The 25,747-nt window shown below is 42.9% G+C and overlaps 2 protein-coding genes across 2 annotated transcripts in view; one reads left to right on the top strand and one right to left on the bottom strand.

Annotated features, from left to right (window-relative positions):
- The window catches only part of ALDH1L2 (aldehyde dehydrogenase 1 family member L2), a 76,875-nt gene extending 70,376 nt beyond the window's left edge, over positions 1–6,499 (top strand). Inside the window, exon 23 of the mRNA XM_066263406.1 lies at positions 1,619–6,499. Within this exon, the coding sequence (XP_066119503.1) occupies positions 1,619–1,674 (56 nt within the window). The 3' untranslated portion in view covers positions 1,675–6,499. The remainder of the gene's footprint in view (positions 1–1,618) is intronic.
- Positions 6,500–8,240: 1,741 nt separating this feature from the next.
- NOPCHAP1 (NOP protein chaperone 1) lies at positions 8,241–20,787 on the bottom strand. Its single transcript, XM_066263394.1, has 4 exons — positions 20,649–20,787; positions 17,743–17,829; positions 16,304–16,440; positions 8,241–14,731 (listed from the first exon to the last, which is right to left on the bottom strand). Exons 1-4 carry the CDS (start codon positions 20,761–20,763, stop codon positions 14,510–14,512), a joined length of 561 nt encoding a protein of 186 aa, XP_066119491.1. The 5' UTR covers positions 20,764–20,787; the 3' UTR covers positions 8,241–14,509.
- Between the last annotated feature and the right edge of the window lie 4,960 nt (positions 20,788–25,747).

Here is a 25,747-nt window from a genome sequence, read left to right as displayed (position 1 = left end):
TGTGTAACCGTAGAAAAGGTACAGTAAAAACAATTATAAAAGATAAAAATGGTATGTACACCTGTATAGGGCACTTACCATGAATGGAGCTTATGGGACTGGGAGTTACTCTGGGTGACCCAGTCAGTGAGTGGTGAGTGAATGTGAAGGACCAGGACATTACTGTGTACCAGTGTAGACTTTATACACACAGTACACCTAGGCTACACTAAATTTATAAAACAACACAAGATTAAAGCAAGCACAAGAAAAAAATGATGAGATCAAGAGACATAGTATAGGTCCTGGCTGGTTGGCTCAGAGGACAGAGAGTCAGCCCGGCATGTGGACATCCCAGGTTCAATTCCCAGTTAGGGCACACAGAAGAAGTGACCATCTGCTTCTCTCCCCCTCCCTCTGCCCCTTCTCTCCTTCTCCTCCTCCTGCATCCAGTGGCTCAATTGGTTCAAGCTCACCCTTTTTGCTGAGGATAGCTCTGTTGGTCCAAGTGTGTTAGCCTCAGGTGCTAAAACTAGCTCAGTTGATTCGAGCATCAGCCCCAAATTGGGGTGGATCCTGGGTCAAGGCGCATGTGGGAATCTGTCTCGCTATCTCCCCTCCTCTCACTTAAAAAAAAAAGAAGAGAGATATAGTATATGCTAAACAAAATAAGTCAGAAAAGGATGATATGATCTCACTTACCTGTGGAATCTAAAGAACAATATAAACAAACAAAACAAAAACACTCATAGATACAGAGAATAGACTGGTGGTTGCCAGAGGGGAGGAGGGTTAGGGGACTAGGTAGAAAAGGTGACTGGATTAACAAGTACAAGTTGGTTGTTACAAAATAATCACAGGGATGTGAAGTACAGTGTAGGGAATATCAGCAATAATATTGTAGTAACTATGTATAAAGCCAGGTGGGTACTGGAAATAATAGGGGGGACACTTTTTAAAGTGTATGATTGTCTAACCACTATGCTGTTGACCTGCGCTAATACAAAATTATTGAATGTAGCCTGACCAGACGGTGGCGCAGTGGATAGAGCGTCGGACTGGGATGCAGAGGACCCAAGTTTGAGACCCCGAGGTCGCCAGCTTGAGCAAGGGGTTACTCGGTCTGCTGAAGGCCCGTGGTCAAGGCACATATGAGAAAGCAATCAATGAACAACTAAGGTGTTACATTGCGCAACGAAAAACTAAATGATTGATGCTTCTCATCTCTCTGTTCCTGTCTGTCTGTCCCTGTCTATCCCTCTAATTCTCTCTCTGTCTCTGTAAAAAAAAATTAAAAAAGAAAATAAAACTTGTTTAAAAAAAAAAAAAAGATGGATTTGAGGAAGCCCTAAGGCCTCACATCTTCAAAAAAAAAAATTATTGAATGTAAACTATAATTGAAAAAAGAGACACAGTAGACAAGAGATGCTTAATCATGGGGCCTATGCTGAACTTAACTGAATCAGAACCTGGAGTCTCACACGATTATCCGGTGATTGCCATGAAATTTAAAGGTTGAGAGGCGCTGGTCTGGGCCACATTCTATTTGCTTAGTGACCGAGACACCTAAACCTGTGTCCAAAAGTCTGGTAATATCACACCCACCTATGAACATCCCTCAAGTTTTTCTCTTCCCTAGGTGAGGACGCATTAAACGAATACCTCAAAACCAAAACGGTGACGCTGGAATATTAGAGCAACGCCACAGTCGGAACTCTCGGCAGACAGCACTGCTCCGCACTTCTCAACACGTGTAAGAAGGCTGGGTGAGCTGAGGAAGGAGGCATCAACCAGGAGCTAGAAAATACAGGCATGGACCATGCAGATGGTCAGGCCACATGTCTAAGCATTTACATGTGTACCTTCTGTACCTTAAAATGACTCCCACTTGTTGGTTTTTGATAATGTTGTATATTTCTACAATGCCAAGCTGCTTTCCTCCACCAAAACTAACCTAGCCATGACTATCCATCTTGAAAACGTCAGTATCATTCAGTTATAATCACTAAGTGCATTTTTTAGAAGCTTTATATAATATGTACAGGTTTTAACTTCTGAACCATACGTTGAGTTATTGAAAAGATTTTTCTATAATTTTGCCTTCAAGGAACAGTATATCCTATAAGGAATGTGAAAAAAGTTTATTTTTTCATATTTGGAAATAAGATACATCTTTGTGCCTTTGATATTCTATTTTTCAACCCACTGTGATAGGTGACCAACTCACAGTTCTTGAATACCTACTGGGTAACAGGTACTAGTATATAAATTTTCATGACAAGATCTCTGACCCCTGATAGTTTAAATTTTAGTCAATAGCTTTGAAAGTAAATTTTACAGTATGATATAGGTGTGGGCACAAGTAGTTTTACAGTTGTGATACAAGTAAATAATATAATAATTAATAATAATACAAGACTACACTCTGTGTTTTGCACTCACAACTGTAAGCCTACTGTTACCCACCACAGCTATATAAAGTAAATAGGTTTTGGGGGCTGATCTGGGTTCATATCATACAATCTTACTATCTGTGACTTTGGGAAACTTAGGCAACTTCTCTGAGCCTCAGCTTTCTTATCTGTGAAATGGGGACAGTAATGCCTCCCTCAGGAGACTTATGATGAAAATTCAATGCAATAATATAAGTAAAACACCTCGCACCATGCTTTGTGGTAGATAATAAAAGTTAACTGTTTCCACCATCACTAATTAAACAATATATAGTTAGATATATTAAGTAGATGAATTAATTCATTTCCCTAGGACCCTTCTCAATAGTCATGATTCCCGTACTCTATTTCTCACCCTGTCCTGACCCAGTGCCCGATACAGCAGCTCTGGAAAGTGCCATGCAGCAAGAAAGGACGATGGCGCAGGGAAGAGGGTTGCTTTCCTTCCTGCAGCTCACTCATCCTTCCTAGAACATCTTGTTTCCCATTTTCTGTTTACTGATTTTGCTACTCACTGGCTATGTCATCTTGGGCAAATTACCTGATATCTCAGAGCCTAGATTTGGACTCTATAAAATGGATAAAGTCCCTGTCTCATTAGGGTGTTATAAGGATCCAATGAATTCATCTACATAACACACTTAAGGTTTTTGGACCATAGTCTGCTCACAAAATGGGAATTATTACAACTCACGCAGTACTCATAGCACAGCCTGTTGTCGGACAAAGGTATGTAGGGAGGTGAATTATCACCATCCTTGTGTGCCTAGAAGGTGAATTCCTGAAGATGGTCAGAGCAATTAACCTCTATTTTTCCTCCTTCTAAAGTAAAAATTCTGCAATCTCTTTAAACTTGAAGAAGCCCTTACGGAAGAGTTGTTTTGAAGGTTTAGCGGCTTACAATCTGGGGACCATAGGAAATCAATAATTAATAAGCAAGAACAAAATCAAAGCCAGAAAACATTCAAAAGGAAGAATACCAGATGACCCTGGCATGGTCAATAGAGCATTATTTTGACTGAGAGCATTTTGTATTATATCAAAGCTCATTTACCACTGGAATTCTTAGTTGGAATGAATGATCTCTGGATTCCTATTTGACTAAAATGACAAAGGCCTTATTATAACGGAACCACAATTTAAATGTGGTGTCTGAACTCATTTCATGTGGTTTAAAATATCATTTACCAGATCTTCTAATGATGGATGAAATGGCAAACAAAAACATGCCTGTTCTTCTAGACTAATTTTACCTTCTAATGTTAATCTCGGTAGCAATGTTTTTAATCTTCAGGTCGTAAACCTTCCTCAGAATCTCATAAAAATGGAACCCCTCTGCTCCACTTCTCCCCAAATTCATTACACACACATAATTCTGCAAATATCCTCATGGGATTCACAGCCCTCCTGAAGCCCATGGTTGGGCCTCAGATTAAAAACTCCTTTTCCCACAGTGAGTTCTAAAGTTCTTACCAGCTGGAGTTTTTATCAGACTGTTGATCAGAATCAAAGGCTCCATGGAATTCATAAAATTACCGGTGAATTTGAGTTGGAACCTAACGATCCACAGCCTACTAAGCAATTTAATTAACACACTGAGTAATTAAATTATCATTGTTCCATCTGATCACTGATGTATTCTGCTAAAGGGTAAAGCTAAGATCTTGAACTGGGACACTTTCAGCAGTTCTACATTCGTTTTTTTGTTGTTTTGTTTTGTATTTTTTATTGGATTTATTGGGGTGACAGTGGTTAACATAATTATCCAAGTTTCAGGTGCTCAATTCCACAACACATCTCTGTACAGAGTATTGTGTGTCCACTGCCCCACCTTCTCCATTCCTTCTGGTCCCATTTCCGTCCCTCTTTGCTAAAGCAGCCCTGTTGCTCAAATGCCCTTCCTGGCCTTCCTACCCAAAGGTGGTCGAAATGTCTCTCTTCTCTGTTCCCATTTATCTGGAGCACACTACTTACCATGGAGCTACAATTATTTGCCTTCCTAACCAGATATGAGCACCCCTCCTCTCTCCAGAATTGGCATTCTGTCAATAATAACAACAGCTATCATTTATCGATGGCCTCCCGTGTGCCAGATCAACATTAAGCACTTTTTAAATGTTACTTAATTTCACAACATCTGAAAAAAGATGAATAAATTTAAGGTGCTCCTCTTACTACCTCCACTTTATGGCTGAAGTCTTCAACTAGTCTTCCTGATTCCTCCCTATGTGGTTCTGTTCAAAGCTTAAATCAGGCAGTGTCACGCCTTTGCTTAAAACCTTCCAATGGCTGCCGTTTTGCTTAGAATGAAGTACAGTGTACTTACCATGGCCTACGACATCCTATCAATCTTACTCCTGGCTACTTCTGACCTCCTCTCCTATCCACTGCCCTCTCATTCTGTCTAACCACCCTGACTGCCTTGGTGTGTATATTCCTCATACACACCAGGTGCACTCTTACCTCAGGGCCTTTGCACTTGCTGCTCCTGCTTCCCAGTGCTGTGCTGGTAAATATTTAACAAATGGCCCTCTGGGGGGGAAAAAACTGATAGTATTTGCTGATTTCTGTGCATACTTTCATCAAGACTGATTTTGACCTATCAATTTGACTTCACTGTACACAAAGTTCTCTTTATTCTCCTCAACCTGCATTATTTCCATAGCACGTATCACAACCTGGCCTGTATTTATTGTGGATCCCTCCCCCTTAGAACGTGAGCTTCATGAACAGGTGCTTCTTTTGTTCAGTGCTATACCTCCTGTGCCTATGGGTAGGAGGAGCTCAGAAAATGTTTACTTTCAAATAGATAGGTTAAGTAACCTGCTCAAATCATACAGCTATTAAGTGGCAGCACCAGCATTCAAGCAACAAAGCTGGTGGTCTTAACCAAGCTGCATGGATTTTATTGCCAATGCCTAACCAGGGCCTGGGTAGCAAAGAGCAGGCACACACAGTAAGTGTATGTTAAACCAAAGGACTGAGCAGAATGGACATTATCTGCAAGAGCTTTTGTGGAAGTGGGTGAGACAGGGTGAGGAACCTACACTGGTTCCCCCATACCACCCTCCAAGGAAATAAATGACAGCCGCTGAGGGAACCGGGGCAGGAAGATAGCAGACACCAGCCAGGATGGATAGGGTGGGTGATTATTATTATTTCTATGTTGCAAATAATACCCAAGTTAAATTTTTAAATGAGTAATACCTTCTTATGTAAAAATACATTAACACAGGAAGTTAAGACTGAACCACCACACAGAAGTAACCACAGATGTTATTTGAGATTGTTCCAGACTTTTTCTACACGTATTTTTACAGAACCAGTATAATAGTGTACATGACTTTGTTGCCTTTCTCAAGTAACAATTTATAAGCATCTTTCTATGTCAATAAACATACCTCTCTGCACATGTTCAATGGATTTAATTCAACTTGCTCTTTATTGTTGTACATTCAGATTTGCTTTTTGCTATTTTAAATATCACAATAAATCTTATATAGAAATTTGTGAACAAAGCCAATTCTTTAATTAGATCAATTCCTGATGTGGAATTCCTGAGTCAAAGGACATAGGAATCAATAATCTTACCACGTTTCCTCAAGTTTTTTGACACCACTGTATTTCTTTCTTTTTTTTTTAGCGAGAGGCAGAGACAAGAAGGGGGATGAGAAGCATCACCTTGTAGTTGCAGAACCTCAGTTGTTCACTGATTGCTTTTAACATGTGCCTTGATGGGGAGGCACCTCCAGCTGAGCCAGTGACCCCTTGCTCAAGCCGACCTTGGGCTCAAGCCAGCTACCTTTAGGCTCAAGTCAGTGACCATGGAGTCATGTTTATGATCCCACACTCAAGCCAGCAACCTCGTGCTCAAGCTGGTGTGCCTGTGCTCAAGCCAGTGACCTCAGAGTTTTACTTCAGCGTCTCCGGTCAATGCTCTATCCACTGCACCACCATGTGGTCAGGCTCGTGTATTATTCTTTTTTTTTTCTTATTTTTTTATTAGAAGCATCAATCACCAGTTTTTTGTTGTGAGACCTTAGTTGTTCATTGATTGCTTTCTCATATGTGCCTTGACCGCGGGCCTTCAGCAGACCAAGTAACCCCTTGCTCAAGCCAGCGACCTTGGGTCCAAGCTGATGAGCTTTTGTTCAAACCAGATGAGCCCGCGCTCAAGCTGGCAACCTTGGGGTCTCGAACCTGGGTCCTCGGCATCCCAGTCCGACACTCTATCCACTGCGCCACCACCTGGTCAGGCTTGTGTATTCTTTTTTTTTTTTTTTTAGGGTTTTTTTATTATTTTTATTTTTTCATTTTAGAGAGAGAGGAGAGACAGAAAGAGAGAGAAGGGGGAGGAGCTGGAAGCATCAACTCCCATATGTGCCTTGACCAGGCAAGCCCAGGGTTTCGAACTGGCGACCTCAGCATTTCCAGGTCGACGCTTTATCCACTGCGCCACCACAGGTCAGGCCTTGTGTATTATTCTTATAACATCATAACACCTCACACATACTGAATACTGTTCTTAGCAAGTGATATGTATTAATTCATTAATTTCTTATCAAGACTCCATGAGGGATACTGTTCACACTGACAGTATGTCCAATGACAGATGGAGAAACTGAGGTAAGTGGCGGGGCAGAGATTTGATCCAGTTTCAGAGCCTATGCTCAGAATGGTGACTAGCAGGCCCATGCTGGCTAGGTGTGACTGAACATAAAACTTGGCTCCACCACTTACCTAGTGTGAAACCTCAGGAAATTTGCTTACTATCTCCATGCCAATTTTCTCATCTGTGCAATGGGTATAAGCAGAATATTTCATATGGTAGTAAGTCTTTTTGAAAACAATAAGGAAATTTGTGTCACGAAGCAAGAAATTCAGCCATAGTTCAATCTACAGTTATGTGATGCAGTGACTCAATAATGTTCTTGCGCCTGACCAGGTGGTGGCGCAGAGGAGAGAGCATCGGACTGGGATGCGGAGGACCCAGGTTCGAGACCCCGAGGCCAGCTTGAGCGTGGGCTCATCTGGCTTGAGCAAAATAAAAAAGAAGCTCACCAGCTTGGACCCAAAGTCACTGGCTCGAGCAAGGGGTTACTCGGTCTGCTGAAGGCCCGCAGTCAAGGCACATATGAGAAAGCAATCAATGAACAACTAAGGTGTCACAACAAAAAACTGATGATTGATGCTTCTCATCTCTCTTCGTTCCTGTCTATCTGTCCCTATTTATCCCTCTCTCTGTCCCTGTAAAAAAAAAAAGAGAAAAAAAAATAATGTTCTTACTTCTCTCCACTATCCTTAGTGTGCTACCTGTACCCAAGAGATGGTTCCATTTATGGCTACAAGATGAGAGTCCCAGGAATCATATGCAATAATAAGATATCTAGTCCTGCCTGACCAGGCAGTGGTGCAGTGGATAGAGCATCGGACTGGGATGCGGAGGACCCAGGTTCGAGACCCCGAGGTCACCAGCTTGAGCGTGGGCTCATCTGGTTTGAGCAAAGCTCACCAGCTTGGACCCAAGGTCGCTGGCTCAAGCAAGGGGTTACTTGGTCTGCTGAAGGCCCGCGGTCAAGGCACATATGAGAAAGCAATCAATGAACAACTAAGGTGTCACAACAAAAAACTGATGATTGATGCTTCTCATCTCTCTCCATTCCTGTCTGTCTGTCCCTATCTATCCCTCTCTCTGACTCTCTCTCTGTCTCTGTAAAAAAACCAAATAAATAACTGCTTGAAAAAAGGGATAAAGAACGAAGAAAGCTAAAAAAAAAAAAAAAAAAAAAAAAAAAGAGAGGGACCATCTCTTCATGTGCCTTCTGTTTAGGAATGAAACATACTTGCCCTTCACAATGTCTACTTACAGGCCTTTGCTCATCTTATTGGGAAGGTTAGTGTCCCATGTCCATTCCCAAATCAATCACTGCCAAGGATTTCCATGAACGGATGGTGGGGAGTCAACCACAAATATTCTGACATTAACCTTTTGGGAAAAGTCTACCAATCATATTTATCCTTATCTTTTTAAGATTGTGAACCACTATGTGTTTAGGATGAACTTGTTTATTGACAAAAAGAGAAAAAAACAGTTTAATGCACATTTAATGTACATTCCAACTGAGTGAAAGGCATTACATTACTAGGCACTGAGGGGAATACAAATGAAGATTAAGACTCAACCTTCTTCCTCATATTTCCTAGCACAGAAGTGGATACAGGCACAAGAATACAAACTACAAACTGCTTTGCAAGGCATTTGTTTTGGTATAGGTACCATATTTAATACACAGTTATAGCACATGAGAATCGAGGGCAGATTGATTTTGAATGAAATTTTTAGTCAAAGACCATTACACCTAATTTTCCGATATTTAACTGTCACAGAGCCATAGACGATGTCATAGCCCACAAATGTGAAGAGAACATTTGATTCCTTTGGCAGGAAGAGAACCATCCTCCCAACGGCTACCATCACCTCACACCTACACATCAGGCAGACAAAGCACAGGATCAGACCAACCCAAGGACAATAGTGACTTACTTTCCAATAGGCTGTAAGAAAGAACTGCTTACAAACAAGACAGCTTTCTAATTAATGTATACACATGAAGTGCACAAATGTTATATGTGCAATCCGATAAATTTTTACATACATACGAATGGTGGTAACTTTTTCCTTTTTTTTTTTTTGGATTTTTCTGAAGTGAGAAGTGGGGGATGACAGATTCCCGCATGTACCCGATAGGGATCCACCAGGCATGCCCACCAGGGGGTGATGCTCGGCCCATGTAGGGCGTTGCTCCGCTGCAACCAGAGCCATTCTAGCACCTGAGGAGGAGGCCATGGAGCCGTCCTCAGTGCCTGGGCCAACTTTGCTCCCATGGAGCCTTGGCTGCAGGAGGGGAAGAGAGAGAGAGAAAGGAGAGGGGTAAGGGTGGAGAAGCAGATGGGTGCTTCTGTGTGCCCTGGCTGGAAATCCAACCCAGGACTTCTACACACCAGGCCGTCGCTCTACCTCTGAGCCAACCGGCCAGGGCTGTGGTAACTCTTAAATGTAAAACACTTTCCATAGTGACTGACACATGGCATGGGCTCAGTTAAGTACTGTTTTACCTGTCGATTTGATAGGTTAAAAATACAATCTTGGTTTCATTTGCATTTCTTTGATAAATGGGGTCAAATATTTTTTTTGTTGTTACTTGTTCACATCCTATGGTCTTTTCACTATTGAGAGAGAGAGGGAGAGAGGGAGATACACATCTTTTTTTTTTTTTTACCAATTTGTAAGAGCCTTGTATGTATCTATTAATGGCACTCAGTCTCATATTGCAAATATTTTTCCCAACTGGTACTTTGCCCTTTAAATTTCCTTGCCACTCACTAGTTTTTTATTTAATTTTATTTTTTTAAGTGAGAGGAGGAAGATAGTGAGACAGACTCCTGCATGCACCCTGACTGGGGTCCACCCAGCAACCTCCGTCTGGGGCCGATGCTCGGACCAGTCAAGCCACTGACTGGAAGGGTAAGAGAGAGAAGGGGGAGAAGGAGGAGGGGAAGCAGATGGTTGCTTCTCATGTGTGCCCTGCCCAGGAATCGAACCCAGGATGTCCATATGCTGGGCTGATGATCCACTGAGCAAACCAGCCAGGGCCTATTTTTAATATTTACGTGGATGAATTTTCTGCTCTTTCCTTTGTGATTTTAGGTTTTAACATTTTACTTTTTTTTTTTTAAAGGAGAGGAGAGGGAAAGAGAGAAACTTGAAAAAAATGTTACATAAAGTTGTTGAACTCAAGTTATTTTGTTTTTTTTAAATGGGTATTTTTTTTAAGATTTTATTTATTCATTTTAGAGAGGGGGAAGAGAGAGAGAAAAGAGGGGCGAGCAGGAAGCATATGTGCTTTGACCAGACAAGCCCAGGGATTCAAACCAGTGACCTCAGTGTTCCAGGTCGACACTTTATCCACTGCACTATAGATGAGTCCTAACATTCTACTTTTTAAAAAAGTTTTGCCTAACTACATTATTAAGTATTCACCATTTTAGTATGGAAGACTTATAATTTTCTTTATATTTAAATCTTTAATCCATATATAATTTAGTACATGATATGAGGCTAGAATCTAACCTTGCTTAAAAATAGACAGTCCTGACATTGTACATTCAGTAAACATTCCATTTTACACTTGCTTAAAAGGACATCCTTATCATTTAATGGGGTTTTTTTTCTCCTGTGTCATAGAAATGTTTAGAGGACCTGAATGTAGTTGACTTTCTTAACTGTATAGGAAGCCTAGTTCTATTATATGAGATAGCCATGGCAGGAGAAAAATATTTAAATTCTACATACTAGTATGTATTTCTGAGCGACTAGTCTCTTTCACTGATCATTCAGTCTCTTTCTACTTGGCTATGTAGTTCCTGTAAAGTTAAACCTTGATATCCCCTTGCCTGTAACAGGCTACATGGCTTACAACATCCTCATACACCTGTTAATTTACGTATTCAGTGCCTACTGTGTACTATGCACTATGCTAAGTAGTGAACCAGACAAATGCAACTCTTCCCACATGTAACATAACATTGGGTTGGGGAATAAGTTCGTAGCGTTTTTATATTTTATTTTACAACGATTTGTTTGCTGTTTGGCAAAGGGTAAGTATTCATTCGATAAAACTCTTTCTGCTCTACAAAACATTGTATTTTTGAGTTATTTAATTTTTTATTAGTTTTGAGGCTTAGAAATGGAATACCCAGGAGGCAAAAATCAACATTTTCGACACCTGCTCTTCTTTGCTTTTCATCGAGGTCAAAAAGCTACCGAAGCAGCCCGGGACATTTGCGACGTGTATGGAGAAGGTGTCATAGGCGAGTCTACAGCACGGAAATGGTTTGCAAAGTTCAAAAATGGCGACTTTGACGTTGATGACACGTCCCGCAGCAGAAGGCCTTCTGAATTCGATGAAGAACATCTCAAATCACTTTTGAAGGAGAACGGTCGCCAAACCAGTCGTGAATTGGCGGAAAAAATGAACTGCGATCATAAAACGATTCTCAATCACCTTCATTCAATGGGATTTACCGAAAAATTGGGAGCCTGGGTGCCTCACGAGCTCAACGAAAAAAACAAAGAAAGTCGCCTTCAAATTGCTTCTCAGCATCTCGCCCGCCATCGAGCAACACGTGGTCATAAACAGCGCTTTTTGTACCGAATCGTCACGGGAGATGAGAAATGGTGTCTATACATCAATATGAAGCAAAGAAAGGAGTGGGTGGCTCCAGGAGATACGCCAAAGCCGAGAGTCAAGCCAGACTTTCATCCAAAGATCATGATATGTGTTTGGTGAGACTGGGAGGGCATGGTGCACTGGAAAATGCTTGAAAAGAATACCACGGTCAACAAGGAGCTCTACATTGCCCAGCTACACCGCGTGAATGAGGCTATTTATTCGACTGAAAAGACCTGATCCACATGGTCAAACCATACTCCATCACGACAACGCCAGGCCCCATTTGCACAAGTCGTCAAAGCCGCACTCCAAGAGCTCAAATGGGAGGTCCTTCAGCATCTGCACGTATTCTCCGGACCTTGCACCGACCGATTACCATCTTTTCTGCTCCCTGTCAAACCATATGAAGGGCATTACCTTCGATAACAAAGAGGTCCTTAAAAACTGGCTCAACAACTTCTTTGACACCAGACCAGGCGATTTTTGGCAGAACAGCATCAACAAATTGGTCGAGAGGTGGGAAGAGGTTGTAAACAGCAACGGTGAATATATAATTGATTAACTTATTGACATATTGTTTTTTGTTTAAATAAAAGTCTTCAGTAAAAACACTATGAACTTATTCCCCAACCCAATAAATTAGTTGGTAGAAGACAACCTTTAAATATTTACACCAGTAATTCATCACACTTGTGTTTGGTGCTACAAAGTACAGCACAGTACCCTTTCCAGCTCACAAGTCTTGTTTCCAGATCTGTTCATTTCTTCCTACATCTAGTCAGTTATAGCTTGGAAGATCTGGTTCCAATTTCCAATTGGAAATACCAGAAAGAACTGTGACAATTATCTTTAGAGTATTTACAAGGCTAATGTGAGGAATAGGAAAACAGTTAAAAGAGAACCCTAGAACATTAGGGGGCAAAATTGTATCAGCAACCTACTTGGAGATAGTCCTTTAAAATCTCAGGTCTACATCCTGAGCAACGCCAGCTCCAGAGTGGATGAGATCTGGAACAGTTTAATGAGGCCAAGAATGAGGCTGAAGGTCGACTCCAGTGAGGACTGCTTTTGCCTTTGAATGGGAAAACCACTGTTACCTTTTTTGTTCTGTGCCTTATTTTTCCTGTGGCTTCTCCATTGTCTACACATGATAGATTTCAAACTGTGGGCAACTGTTAGAATAGTTCCAGTAGAATAAGAAAAACAAATTGCTTTATAAAAAAGAAAATGAATTTTTCCAACTAGTAAATTCTGTACCCACTGAATGGCTGCAGAGTTACCAACAGTGATTAACCCACGGAGAATCAGTTTTCCAGCTCAAACTGGCAAGGAATATCTCCTTTTAAATTGAAGGAGATATGCGTGAGGGCAGGTAAATCTAAGTAATTCTCTTTATTATAAAAGATTTCTCGCATGACCAGGCAGCGGCGCAGTGGATAGAGCATCAGACTGGGATGTAGAGGACTCAGGTTCGAGACCCCGAGGTCGCCAGCTTGAGCGCGGGCTTGTCTGATTTGAGCAAAAGCCCACCAGCTTGAACCAAGGTTGCTGGCTCCAGCAAGGGGTTACTCGGTCTGCTGAAGGCCCGCGGTCAAGGCACATATGAGAAAGCAATCGATGAGCCTGACCAGGCAGTGGTGCAGTGGACAGAGCGCCAGACTGGGATGCAGAAGGACCCAGGTTCGAGACCCTGAGGTGGCCAGCTTGAACGTGGGCTCATCTGGCTTGAGCAAAAAGCTCACCAGCTTGGACCCAAGGTCGCTGGCTTGAGCAAGGGGTTACTCGGTCTGCTGTAGCCCCACGGTCAAGGTACATATGCGAGGGCAATCAATGAGCAACTAAGGTGTCGCAATGAAAATCTGATGATTGATGCTTCTCATCTCTCTCCGTTCCTGTCTGCCTGTCCCTGTCTATCCCTCTCTCTGACTCACTCTCTGTCTCTGTAAAAAAATAAAAAATAAAAAAAAAGATTTCTCTTAAAAATTTCTCCCCTGGCTGGTTGGCTCAGTGGTGGAGCGTCAGCCTGGCGTGCGGAAGTCCCGGGTTCGAGTCCCGGCCAGGGCACACAGGAGAGGTGCCCATCTGCTTCTCCACCCCTCCCCCTCTTCTTCCTCTCTGTCTCTCTCTTCCCCTCCCGCAGCCGAGGCTCCACTGGAGCGAAGGATGGCCCGGGCACTGGGGGTGGCTCCTTGGCCTCTGCCCTGGGTACTAGAGTGGCTCTGGGCGTGACAGAGCAACGCCCCAGATGGGCAGAGCATAGCCCCCTGGTGGGCATGCTGGGTGGATCCCAGTCGAGCACATGCAGGAGTCTGTCTGACTGCCTCCCCGTTTCCAGCTTCAGAAAAATACAAAAAAATAAATAAATAAAAAATAAAAAATAAAAAAATTTCTCCCTCACTAAAATCTCTTTGATGTTAACAAATAAATTTGATGTTATAATAACAAAAAAAATCCCACCTCGTCTTTTTTAAAATCTGAGATGATAATTTAAAACAAAAATTAACAGGCGATTTTTATTTTTACTTTAAAATAAGTTTGATATGTCTGAACTCTATGCTGAAGAACAAAAATGCCAACAAATTCAATCATCACCAAAAATAAAGTTAAACTTTCTAAACTAAATCTTTCTAGCGTGAGATCAAAGACAGTCTGCTCTTAGAAGATCCCCAAATGCTATCCACTCCAACTCTGTAAAAGTCAAGCTTCTGTTTCTCCAGGAAACAAAACATATCCAATATGACATCAAAGCCCCATACACCTGAAATGCAAAATAACCAGCGAGCCACATTCTTTTTCATAGAATTAGCAGGCATAGATCACCTGTTTCTTAGATCACTTTTTTCACTATTTCTTTTTTTTCCTCGCTGGACTGTCCAACACTTCTATCTTTCCTTTTCCATCTTCTGAATGAGGAAGCTTAATGTTGTCTATGGTGACTTCAGAAGAGGTGCTCTCATCTTCATCCTCGGATTCGGAACTGTCATCCTCTGAACTATGCTGTGAATTCTCTTCTGAACTGTCCTCTTCTTTTGAATCAGACCGATTCATCTCAAACAACACCACATCCTGCAAAAAACACCACATGGGAAATTTAGTTCAGGGTAGTTCCCTAAAGAGTTGCCATAACACATTGGGAACAAGCAACATTTAGCACAATATTGAAGCTCAGAGGACATGTTTTCAACTAAGAGGACACTTTTATCCTTTTAGTTGCCAGAATCCACCATAATGATTTACAGTTACCGAAAGTCTAAAAGGCCCCTATAACCCAATTTGATAATGTCATGAATACAATCAATGAACAACTAAGGTGTTGCAACGCACAATGAAAAACTAATGATTGATGCTTCTCATCTCTCTTCGTTCCTGTCTGTCCCTGTCTATCCCTCTCTCCGACTGTCTCTGTTTAAAAAAAAAAGAAAAAAGAAAAAAAGAAATGGGATGGGAAGTCTGCTGGCTCCCAAACTGTGGGCCACACACAGAGTGAAGAGACTCTAGGAAAAAAAGAGTGAACACAGACCTGTTAGGAAATTGTTGCAATCGTCCAAAGGGGAGACCTTAATTATTAGCAGGGGTGGCAGAGGGGGAGCTCACGTAAAGTGGTTGGATTTGGGGAATATTCTGGAGGTAGAGCTGACCAGATTTGCTGATGAATTAGATATTATTATTAACAATGGTGTCAGCTCTGCCCAGACACAACTGTTATAAAGAGAATTCCAGCCCTGGCTGAAGAGCTCAGTTGGTTAGAGCATCATCCCAAAGCCCAGAGGTTGTTGGTTTGATCCCTGGTCAGAGCACATACAGGAACAGATCGATGTTTCTGTCTCTTTCTCCCTTCCTTTCTCTCTAAAATCAATAAACAAAAGAGAGAATTCCAGAATAGACATAAGACATGAGCCTAGCCTGAACGGTAGTGGTGCAGGGACTAGAGCATCAACCTAGGTTGCTGAAGACCCAGGTTCGAAACCCGAGGTTGCTGGCTTGAGCGCAGGCTCATCTGGCTTGAGTACAAGCTCACCAGCTTGAGAGCAGCATGACCCCATGGTCTCTGGTTCAAGCCCAAAGGTGGCTGGCTTGAGCAAGGGGTCACTGACTCAGCTGGAGCCCCTTCATCAAGGCACAAATAAGAAGCAATCAATAAACAACTAAAGTGGCCCTGGCCAGCTGGCTCAGTGGTAGAGCATCAGCCTGGTGTGTGGAAGTCCTGGGTTCGATTCCTGGCCACGGCCCACAGGAAAAGCGCCCATCTCCTTCTCCACCCTTCCCCCTCTCCTTCCTTTCTATCTCTCTCTTCCCCTCCTGTAGCCAAGGCTCCCCTGGAGTAAAGTTGGCCCAGGCATTGAGGATGGCTCCATGGCCTCTGCCTCAGGCACTAGAATGGCTCCAATTGCAACAGAACAACACCCCAGATGGGCAGAGCATTGCCCCCTGGTGGGCTTTCCAGATGGATCCTTTTCGGGTGTATGCAGGAGTCTGTCTCTCTGCCTCACCGCTTCTCACTTCAGAAAAATACAAAAATAAAAAATAAACAACTAAAGTGGCACAACTACGAGTTAACACTTCTCACTTCTCTCTCTTTTTCGGTGATAAGACATACTGGTAATTTTACTGTATGAAATGAAAACAAAGCATAGTTACCATTTGTATAACTTTTCCAAGAGTCTCATCAATATTTTCAATATTAAAACGACCAGGTGGTGCAGCTTCCATTTCTTTGCTTAGCTTTTCATTTGCCTGAGCCATCTGTGGCAGAAAGGTCTGCACTTGGTCCAACACTAGGAGAGGTAATATAGTTTACCAATACTTATGTTAGTATCTGCCCAAAGTTCAAATTTTAAAATCCATAATTTCCTGTAAAACACTTCTGAATTTAATAATAATAATAAATTGTAATTTAAAATTTTTCAAATTCCTTTTATTTTAAAAATCTTCATCTTCTGAATTCTAAAAGCAGTAGGACCACACCAGCAATTATTTCTCAACGTGTTATGTTTTTCATAAATCCCCAGCCCTGTGACCTCCTAGAAGTCTGACATTCAACCAACAGTAACTGAAAAAGGAGGCCGAATGACTTAACAGTTAAGTGCACCAGGCTGTGGAGACAGACTGACAGTTATTACCAGAATCCCAGTTCTACCTCTGACGATATGAATTACACTGGGCATGTTAATTAAATAGTGATTGTTTTTACCTGTCTAACATCCAGTCCCCTTTCTTCTAATAACATAACCCTGACTTTCCTTTCAAGCTCTGTCACTCCTAGTCACTGTCCCTCATCCCAGGTGTGACTACATGCTCCACAACCTTGGCTGGCATGAGTTGAAGCATGGCATACACAGTGACACCGTGATCTAGCCAGACCAATACGAGGTCACCCTGAGACATGGTTTGAACTGTAGAGAAAGGCCATCTTTCTGAGTGACAGACTGAGTGTGCTGCTGAATCTAAGCCTGGAGCTGCTGATAAGTTGGCCAGCTTGCCAGAGGTGGGGGAAGGCCCTGCTCTAGAATAAGCCCACACCGGGGAGGGGAGAGCTAAGAGACGCAGAGCCCTGAGGACCCAGCGCTTGGAGGCAGATGTATCTGAAGTCACTGGGGTTTTTCCCCAATAAAATGAGCCAACGTAATTTCTTTTCTTTCTTTCCTTCCTTCCCCCCTCCTTTTTTTTCTTTTTTTGTTCTTAAAGCAATCTGAATTGGGTTTTTGTCATTTACAACCACAGGAGTCCAAACTAGTATATTTAATTTAACCACTCGAAATCTCAGTTTACTCTTCTATAAAATAGGGGGGATAATTGCAAGGGGAGTCAACAAATAAGGGACACTAATTCCTTTTTCTTTCGAAGGAGACCTAGCACATAACTAGCTCTCAGAACATGAAATCACTGACAGAGCTCCACAACAGGTGGCTAAAAAGTTCAGAGTAGGAAAGGAAAGAAAAGAAAATGGTGGTAATGGTGTTTTAATATTTGACCATGAAGACAGAGGCGATCCCATCAAATAACTACTTAATCAGGCAGAAGTTAACATCCGAGAGGGTTCTTGAGAGAGACGAAGAGAGCGAGGGAAGGGTACTTACAGGGACTCCTCTCTACCCGAACTGTTTGAAGAGTGGAATTCTTTCTGGAATTAAGCTTGGAGTTGATGAGCAATCTGTCCCATATACCTGAAAACACACACAATTTACTATAGCTTAAAGAAATAGGGGCCATCAGCAAACCTTCTGTGACCACTCTTAAGTCTTGACCATTACACATTTCCCAAGATGCTTTTAAAAAGAGAAGCACCTCTGCCTGACCAGGTGGTGACACAGTGGATAGAACATCGAACTGGGATGCGGAGGACCCAGGTTCGAGACCCCGAGGTCGCCAGCTTGAGCGCAGGCTCATCTGGTTTGAGCAAAAGCTCACCAGCTTGGACCCAAGGTCGCTGACTTAAGCAAAGGGTTTCTCGGTCTGCTGAAGGCCCACGGTCAAGGCACATATGAGAAAGCAATCAATGAACAACTAAGATGTCGCAACGAAAAGCTGATGATTGATGCTTCTCATCTCTCTCCATTCCTGTCTCTCCTTATCTATCCCTCCATCTAACTCTCTGTCTCTGTAAAATAAATAAATAAATAATAAAATAACAAAAAGAGAAGCACCCCAAGTTCCATTACAACATTTTAGTTTTTATGTACCTCCCCTTTCTTAAGTCTGTCTCATACATCTCTGTCACACTAAACGGCACCTTTCTGGATCAGAAATCCATCTATGACAAAAATGGGTCTGCACTGACAGAATGGAGGAAGTTGTACAGAGTAAACAGTGGTTAGGTGAAGCCAGACATGGTTACTAGCTGTGTTATATTGGGCAAATTACCTAACCTCTTTGAGCATTCGTTTCATTTGTAGAACATGCCTGTGTGGTTAGCTCCCCTTCATTAACAACGCCCAACCTAGCCTGACCAGGCTGTGGCGCAGTGGATACAGCATTGGACTAGGACGCAGAGGACCCAGGTTGGAAACCCCAAGGTCGCTGGTTTGAGCGTGGGCTCACTAGCTTGAGCTCGGGGTCACTGGCTTGAGTGTGGGATCATATACATGACCACCCATGGTTGATGGTTTGAGCAAGAGTTCACTCACCCTGCTGTAGCCCCCAGTCAAGGAACATATGAGAAAGCAATCAATGAACAACTTAGGTGCCGCAAGGAAGAATTGACGTTTCTCATCTCTCTCCCTTCCTATCTGTCCCTCTCTCTGCCTCTATCACAAAAAACAAGCAAGCAAAAAAAGCCAAAAAAACAATTCCCAACCTAGTGAAAACAGCCCTTTGGAAAAATTTTGTCCCCCCATGCTATATATTTAGTCTCATCATTCACTACTCCTTGAATCAACCCAACATTTCCACCCATCCGAACTCAGAGAACAGGACTTATCTTTCAAAAAAACTCAGGGCTTTGCACCCAGGGTCCAATACCCACAAAATCTCCTGTTTGCTCACAAAACAGAGCTCCACAAACATTGGCTGCTTACTAATTTAGGCCTAGCGATTGGATTAGTACAAAGAGCTTGGCCTGACCAGGGGGTGACGCAGTGGATAGAGCGTTGGACTGGGATGCAGAGGACCCAGGTTCGAGACCCCGAGGTCGCTAACTTGAGCGCGGACTCATTTGGTTTGAGCAAAAAGCTCACCAGCTTGGACCCAAGGTTGCTGGCTCGAACAAGGGGTTACTCGGTGCTGAAAGCCCACGGTCAAGGCACATATGAGAAAGCAATCAAAGAACAACTAAAGTCTTGCAACAAAAAACTGATGATTGATGCTTCTCATCTCTCTCTGTCCCTGTCTATCCCTCTCTCTGTCTCAAGAAAAAAAAAAAAAAGAGCTTGGACTCTGCAGGCAAACTGATTGGATTCAAATCCTAGTTTTGTTCATTTCCATCCACACTATCTCTGGCAAGTTACTTACCTGCTATGATATACCATGACTGTTTCCTCCTTTATAAAATGGAGAGAACAGGCCTGACCTGTGGTGGCGCAGTGGATAAAGCGACGACCTGGAAATGCTGAGGTCGCCGGTTTGAAACCCTGGGCTTACCTGGTCAGGGCACATATGGGAGTTGATGCTTCCAGCTCCTCCCCCCTTCTCTCTCTCTGTCTCTCCTCTCTCTCTCTCTCCCTCTCCTCTCTAAAATGAATAAATTAAAAAAAATAAAAAATAAAATAAAATGGAGAGAACAGAACCTTCTGCACAGGGTTGTGAGCATTAATTTGGTTAATCCCTGGGACACAGTAAACACTACATAAACTTTCATTGTTATTTATTATTATTATTATTATTCCTTATTATATAATTATTACAAAGCTTTGGCTGTTATAACTCCTGACACTCTGGGTCCTCACGAAACTATTTCATAAAGCTAACATTTACTGAGAATATATGCACATTCTCCTTTCACAAAAATTCTGTAAGTACTACTACCTCCATATTTCAAATGTGAAAACGGGCGCTGAGAATGCAAACAACTCTCCTAGAAAGGCCCACAGCTAATTACTCGTGGAGCTGGGACTCGAACCTATGCTTTAAATTCTCTATTACGGTGTCTGAAACCCTGTGTGGATTCCATGGACCTATGTCTCCCTCTACAAGAGGGCGTCACAAAGTGTTGGTTCTTTGAGGATGGAGGAGTGGAGGAACGATCCTTATCAGTTATCAGCTCCCAGGACCAGCCAATCGCTAGGACGCAGCCAGCCAACCCTAAGGTCCGACCTCCAAGGAAGGAGCCTTGCTGTGGCGCTCGGCAGATGGGCTCTCGCTACCGACGCACGCCCTCCACCCACTGTCCCCGCGGCGGCAGGCATGCAGGTCACCCCGGGGGGCTCCCCTGTGGGATACCAGGCCTGGCTAGGGTGCTGGCTCCTTCCTCCCCGGCTGCTCCGGCCGCTCCGGAAGCAAGCCCCCCGCCGCACGTGCGCGCCCCACGTCGCTGCCACCCGCCCGTCACCTCTGTGGCCGCCGCTCCCTGCGGTCAGCAGCTCCTTGGACACCGAGACCCCGGAGCTATCCTTGGGGGACGAGGAAGAGCTCCGGCGGCACCAAGGTTCGCTGGGGACCTCCATGCTGCTTCAAAACCAGCCGGCCCAGGCCCGGATGCAGGAAAGAGGTTCGGCAGAGGCGGAGCCAGGGCCGCGATTGGAGAAATCTAGGAGGTGGGCTGGGAGAGGGGCGGAGCGAGGGTCCAGCGGTGAGAGCGACACCTGGCTGAAGCTAGAGGCCTTTCCTAGTGTGGGAAAAGGGAGGTTGCAACTCTTGAGGCCCTATGGTTGGATAACTGATGGCCAGGCTCTTTAACTTTTTTTTTTTTTAAGCTATACAAATTCGGGGCTGTCCTCTCTTTGTTCTTAAAATGATTTTAAAAATTTTGGTTAAAAACAACCCGTAAATTGTAACATCTTGATCGGTATTTTGGATTTTTTTTTTTTTTTTGTATTTTTCTGAAGTTGGAAACGGGGAGGCAGTCAGACAGACTCCCGCATGTGCCCGATAGGGATCCACCCGGCATGCCCACCAGGGGGCATCGCTCTGTTGCAACCAGAGCCATTCTAGCGCCTGAGGCAGCCATCGGTTCTCAACCTGTGGGTCGCTACTGGCAGGGTTGCCTAAAGCCATCGGAAAATACATAATGCATATCAGGTATTTACATTCCGAATCATAACTGTAGCAAAATTACAGTTATGAAGTAGCCACCAAAATTATTTTTTGATGCCTGACCAAGCAGTGGCGCAGTGGATAGAGCATTGGACTGGGATGTGGAAGGATCCAGGTTCGAGACCCCGAGGTCGCCGGCTTGAGCACGGGCTCATCTGGCTTGAGCAAAAAGCTCACCAGCTTGGACCCAGGGTCGCTGGCTCCAGCAAGGGGTTACTCAGTCTGCTGAAGGCCCACGGTCAAGGCACATATGATAAAGCAATCAATGAACAACTAAGAAGTTGCAATGCGCAAGGAAAAACTAATGATTGATGCTTCTCATCTGTCTCCATTCCTGTCTGTCTGTCCCTGTCTATCCCTCTGACTCTCTATCAGGCTATATATATTTGGTTTGGGGTCCACAACATGAGGAACTGTATTATTGCGGGGTCTAGGCATTAGAAAGGTTAAGAACCACATGGCCATCCTCAGGGCCTGGGCCAACTTTGCTCTAGTGGAGCCTTGGCTGCAGGAGGGGAAGAGAGAGACAGGGAGGAAGGAGAGGAGGAGGGGTGGAGAAGCAGATGGGTGCTTCTCCTGTGTGCCCTGGCTGGGAATCGAACCCAGGACTCCTGCATGCCAGGCTGACACTCTACCACTGAGCCAACCGGCCAGGGCCACATCTTAATCATTTTTAAGTGTGCAGTTCAGAGTGTTAGCTATATTCCCAGTGCTATGTAAGAGATCTCTAGGACTTTTTTGATTGAATTCATTGGAGTGACATTGATTTACAAAATCATATGGGTGTCAAGTGTACCATTCAACAAAACATCTAACAATGCATCTGCTTCCATTGCTCCAAAAAAAGTCCAGAATTTCTGTCCCCATTTCCCCCCTTTGCTATCACCACGTTGTTGTCTTGTCTGTGTGTTTTATGTTTATATGCTTAATCCCTTCACCTTCTTTCATTCAGCCTCCCAGCCCCCACCCCAACAGCTGACAGTCTGTTCCATGTAGCCATGCCTCTATTTCTACTTTGTTCATCAGTTTATTTTGTTCATCAGATTTCACATTTAACTGAGATCATATGGTCTCTGTATTTCTCTGACTGGCTTATTTCACTTAGCATAATAAGCTAAGTGAATGCTCTAACAAAAGCTAAGATTTCCGTTTTGGCCTGACCAATTGGTGGCGCAGTGGATAGAGCTACGGACTGGGATGCGGAAGGACCCAGGTTCGAGACCCCGAGGTCGCCAGCTTGAGCAAAAAAAAAAAAGCTCACCAGCTTGGACCCAAGGTCGCTGGCTCAAGCAAGGGGTTACTCAGTCTGCTGAAGGCCCACAGGTCAAGGCATGTATGAGAAAGCAATCAATGAACAACTAAGGAGTCCCAACGAAAAACTGATGATTGATGCTTCTCATCTCTCTCCGATCCTGTCTGTCCTTATCTATTCCTCTCTCTGTAATAAATAAATAAATAAATAAAATATTAAAAAAAAATTTTTTTGTTTTGGGTTTGTTTGTTTTTTTACAGCCAAGTAGTATTTCATTCTGTACATGTACCACAGCCTTTTTATCCACTCACCTACTGATGAATACTTGGGTAAATAATGCTGCAATGAACACAGACTGAAACTATCTATTGAGCAGTCCTCATTGTCACCTGCATCCCGCCCCTGGCAGCCACTGTTAAATATCTGTTTCTGCCAGACCTGTGGTGGTGCTGTGAGTGCATAAAGCTTTGACCTGGAACGCAGAAGTCCCCAGTTTGAAACCCTAGGTTTGCCTGGTCAAGGTACATATGAGAGTTGATGCTTCCTGCTCCTCTCTCCTTCTCTCTCTTTCTGTCTCTCCTCTATCTCTAAAAAATAAAAAATGAATAGATAAAATAAGAAAATTAATAAATATCTATTTCTATCAGTTTAACTACTTCAGATACTTCATATAAGTAGAATCACACAGTAATTCTCTTTTCATGGCTGATGTATTTCACTTAGTATAATGTCCTCAAAATCTATCCATGTTGTAGCATGTGACAGTATTCCCTTCCTCTTAAGGCTGAATAATATTTCATTCTATGCACATCCCACACTTTCTCTATCCATTCCTTGATGGAAAATTGGGTTGCTTACACGTCTGGGCTTTGTAAATAATGCTGCAATAACATGGGTGTGCAAATATATCTTGGAGGTTCTGTTCTCAGTTCTTTTGGATATATTCCCATAGTGTGATTACTGAATATATAATAATTCTATTTTTAATTATTTAAGAACCTCCATACTGGTTTCCATTGTGTCTGCACTATATCTTACATTCATACCAGCTATACATAAGTGTTTTAATTTCTCCACACTCTCACTAACACTTGCTATTTTCTGGGGGTTTTGTTTGTTTTTTATAGTGCTCATCCTAGTGGATGTAAAGTGACATCTCATGGTTTTGACTTGCATTTTCTAATGGTTAATGATGGTGAGCATCTTTTCATGTTTATTGGTCATTTGTATATCTACTTTGGAGAAATGTGTATTCAAATTCATTACCCATTTTTTTTATCAAGTTGTTTTCTTGGTGTTGGACTGTAGGAGTTAGTAAATTTATATATTCTGTATGTTAAACCCTTACAGATATATATTCATGATTAGCAGACATTTTTTCCCATTCCATAGGTTGCCTTTTTACTGTTGATTGTTTCCTTTTCACTCACAGAATCCTCAGACCTCTCTGGTGCAGGATTCAAACCAGAAGCAATAATCTTTTTTTTTAAAACTATCATGATTTTCTTTTTATATCTTATATATTGATTTTAGCAAGAGGAGAGAGAGAGAAAGAGAAAGGTGTTGGGGTAGAAGCAGAGATATGACTTGACTGGGCAAGCCCAGGGTTTCAAACTGGCAACCTCAGCATCCCAGGTTGATGCTTTATCCACTGCGCAAGCACAGGTCAGGTCAGAAACATAAATCTTGGTCCAACAGTTTTCTGCTTGTTTCTGACAGAATAGTTGGTCCAAAGTCAGCCAGACCTGGATTAAATCCAGTCTCAGATCACTCACTTATACCTGTGACTGGGAAAATCACTCTCTGAGCCTCATCTTTCTGCTTTGTAAAATCAGAATAATCATACTTTACATGGTTATACTGAGCATACAAAGGCTGTTCTGAGAAGATGATTAAAATGTATATTAGGAGCCTGACCTGTGGTAGTACAGTGGATAAAGTATTGACCTAGAACGCTGAGGTAATTGATTCGAAACCCTGGGCTTGCCCAGTCAAGGCACATACAAGAAGTGACTACTACGAGTTGACATTTCCCGCTCCTCTCTCCATTTCTCTCTCTCTCTCTCCTCTCTCTAAAGTCAATAAACATAATATTTTTTAAAAGTGTATTGTAAAGCCAGTAGCCAAGGCCACCATCACAGCCACCTGGTCTGTACAGGTTTGCATTAGATTCGGACAGACAGTAATGAAACAATGGAGCCAGAAACTGGTGGGCCATCAGCTTTAATCCTAGCTTGCACCTGGAGGGCAAGAAATACACACAGTGGGAAAACAATTCCCTTTCCATTCAGGGCTCCCAAAGCTACTGACTTATCCGAGTTTCCTAGAATCAGAGGTTTCTACCTCACCAGCCTTATTCACCTCTGTTTCCCATCTCCTTCTCTCTGCACAAACTGGCTTCTCCTTCAACACTCCACCATCTTGGCTGCTTCTCCTGGCCTCCTCCACGTGGCCTTTCTCTGCTCTCCTCTCTGATGCTAATCTCAGGAACCGAGAGAGAGCAAGCTCCTGGTCTGCTCCACTTTATAGTGTAGAAATCAAAACTTTTAATCCAATATACAAAACAAGGAAGTCTCTGATACAAAGTCACTTACCTGAGGCATAATGGGATTTCTCGTAAGAGTGCACCACCATACATCAAATAGGGTGGGAAAGGCTTAGTCCCAAAACCAAACCCCAGGCTACAAGGATCCTGTCTGCCCACAGCCCGCCCCCAACACACATTAATATAATCATGCCCATCCCAAGCAAGAAGGGCAACCAATACCATCATCTGGACGACGGGCTTCCATGTGGGCAGCACCATCTTTTTTTTTTTCTTTCTTAATTATTTTATTTAATGCACATCTTCTCCTTAACCTATCTTTTTTTAAAATTTTTTATTTTTTTTTAAGATTTTATTTATTCATTATAGAGAGGGGAGAGAGAGAGAAGGGGGAAGAGCAAGAAGCGTCAACTCCCATATGTGCCTTGACCAGGCAAGCCCAGGGTTTTGAACCGGCAACCTCAGCGTTTCCAGGTTGACGCTTTATCCACTGCGCCACCACAGGTCAGGCTGGGCAGCACCATCTTTAACAAAGTGAGCATAATATATTATATTTTGTCTGCCCAACATGTATATAAGGAAACTGGTAACTGCATTA

This window comes from Saccopteryx bilineata, chromosome 1 (genome assembly GCF_036850765.1).
Source record: "Saccopteryx bilineata isolate mSacBil1 chromosome 1, mSacBil1_pri_phased_curated, whole genome shotgun sequence".
Lineage (NCBI taxonomy): Eukaryota > Metazoa > Chordata > Mammalia > Chiroptera > Emballonuridae > Saccopteryx > Saccopteryx bilineata.
This window is presented reverse-complemented; position numbering and strand designations above follow the sequence as displayed.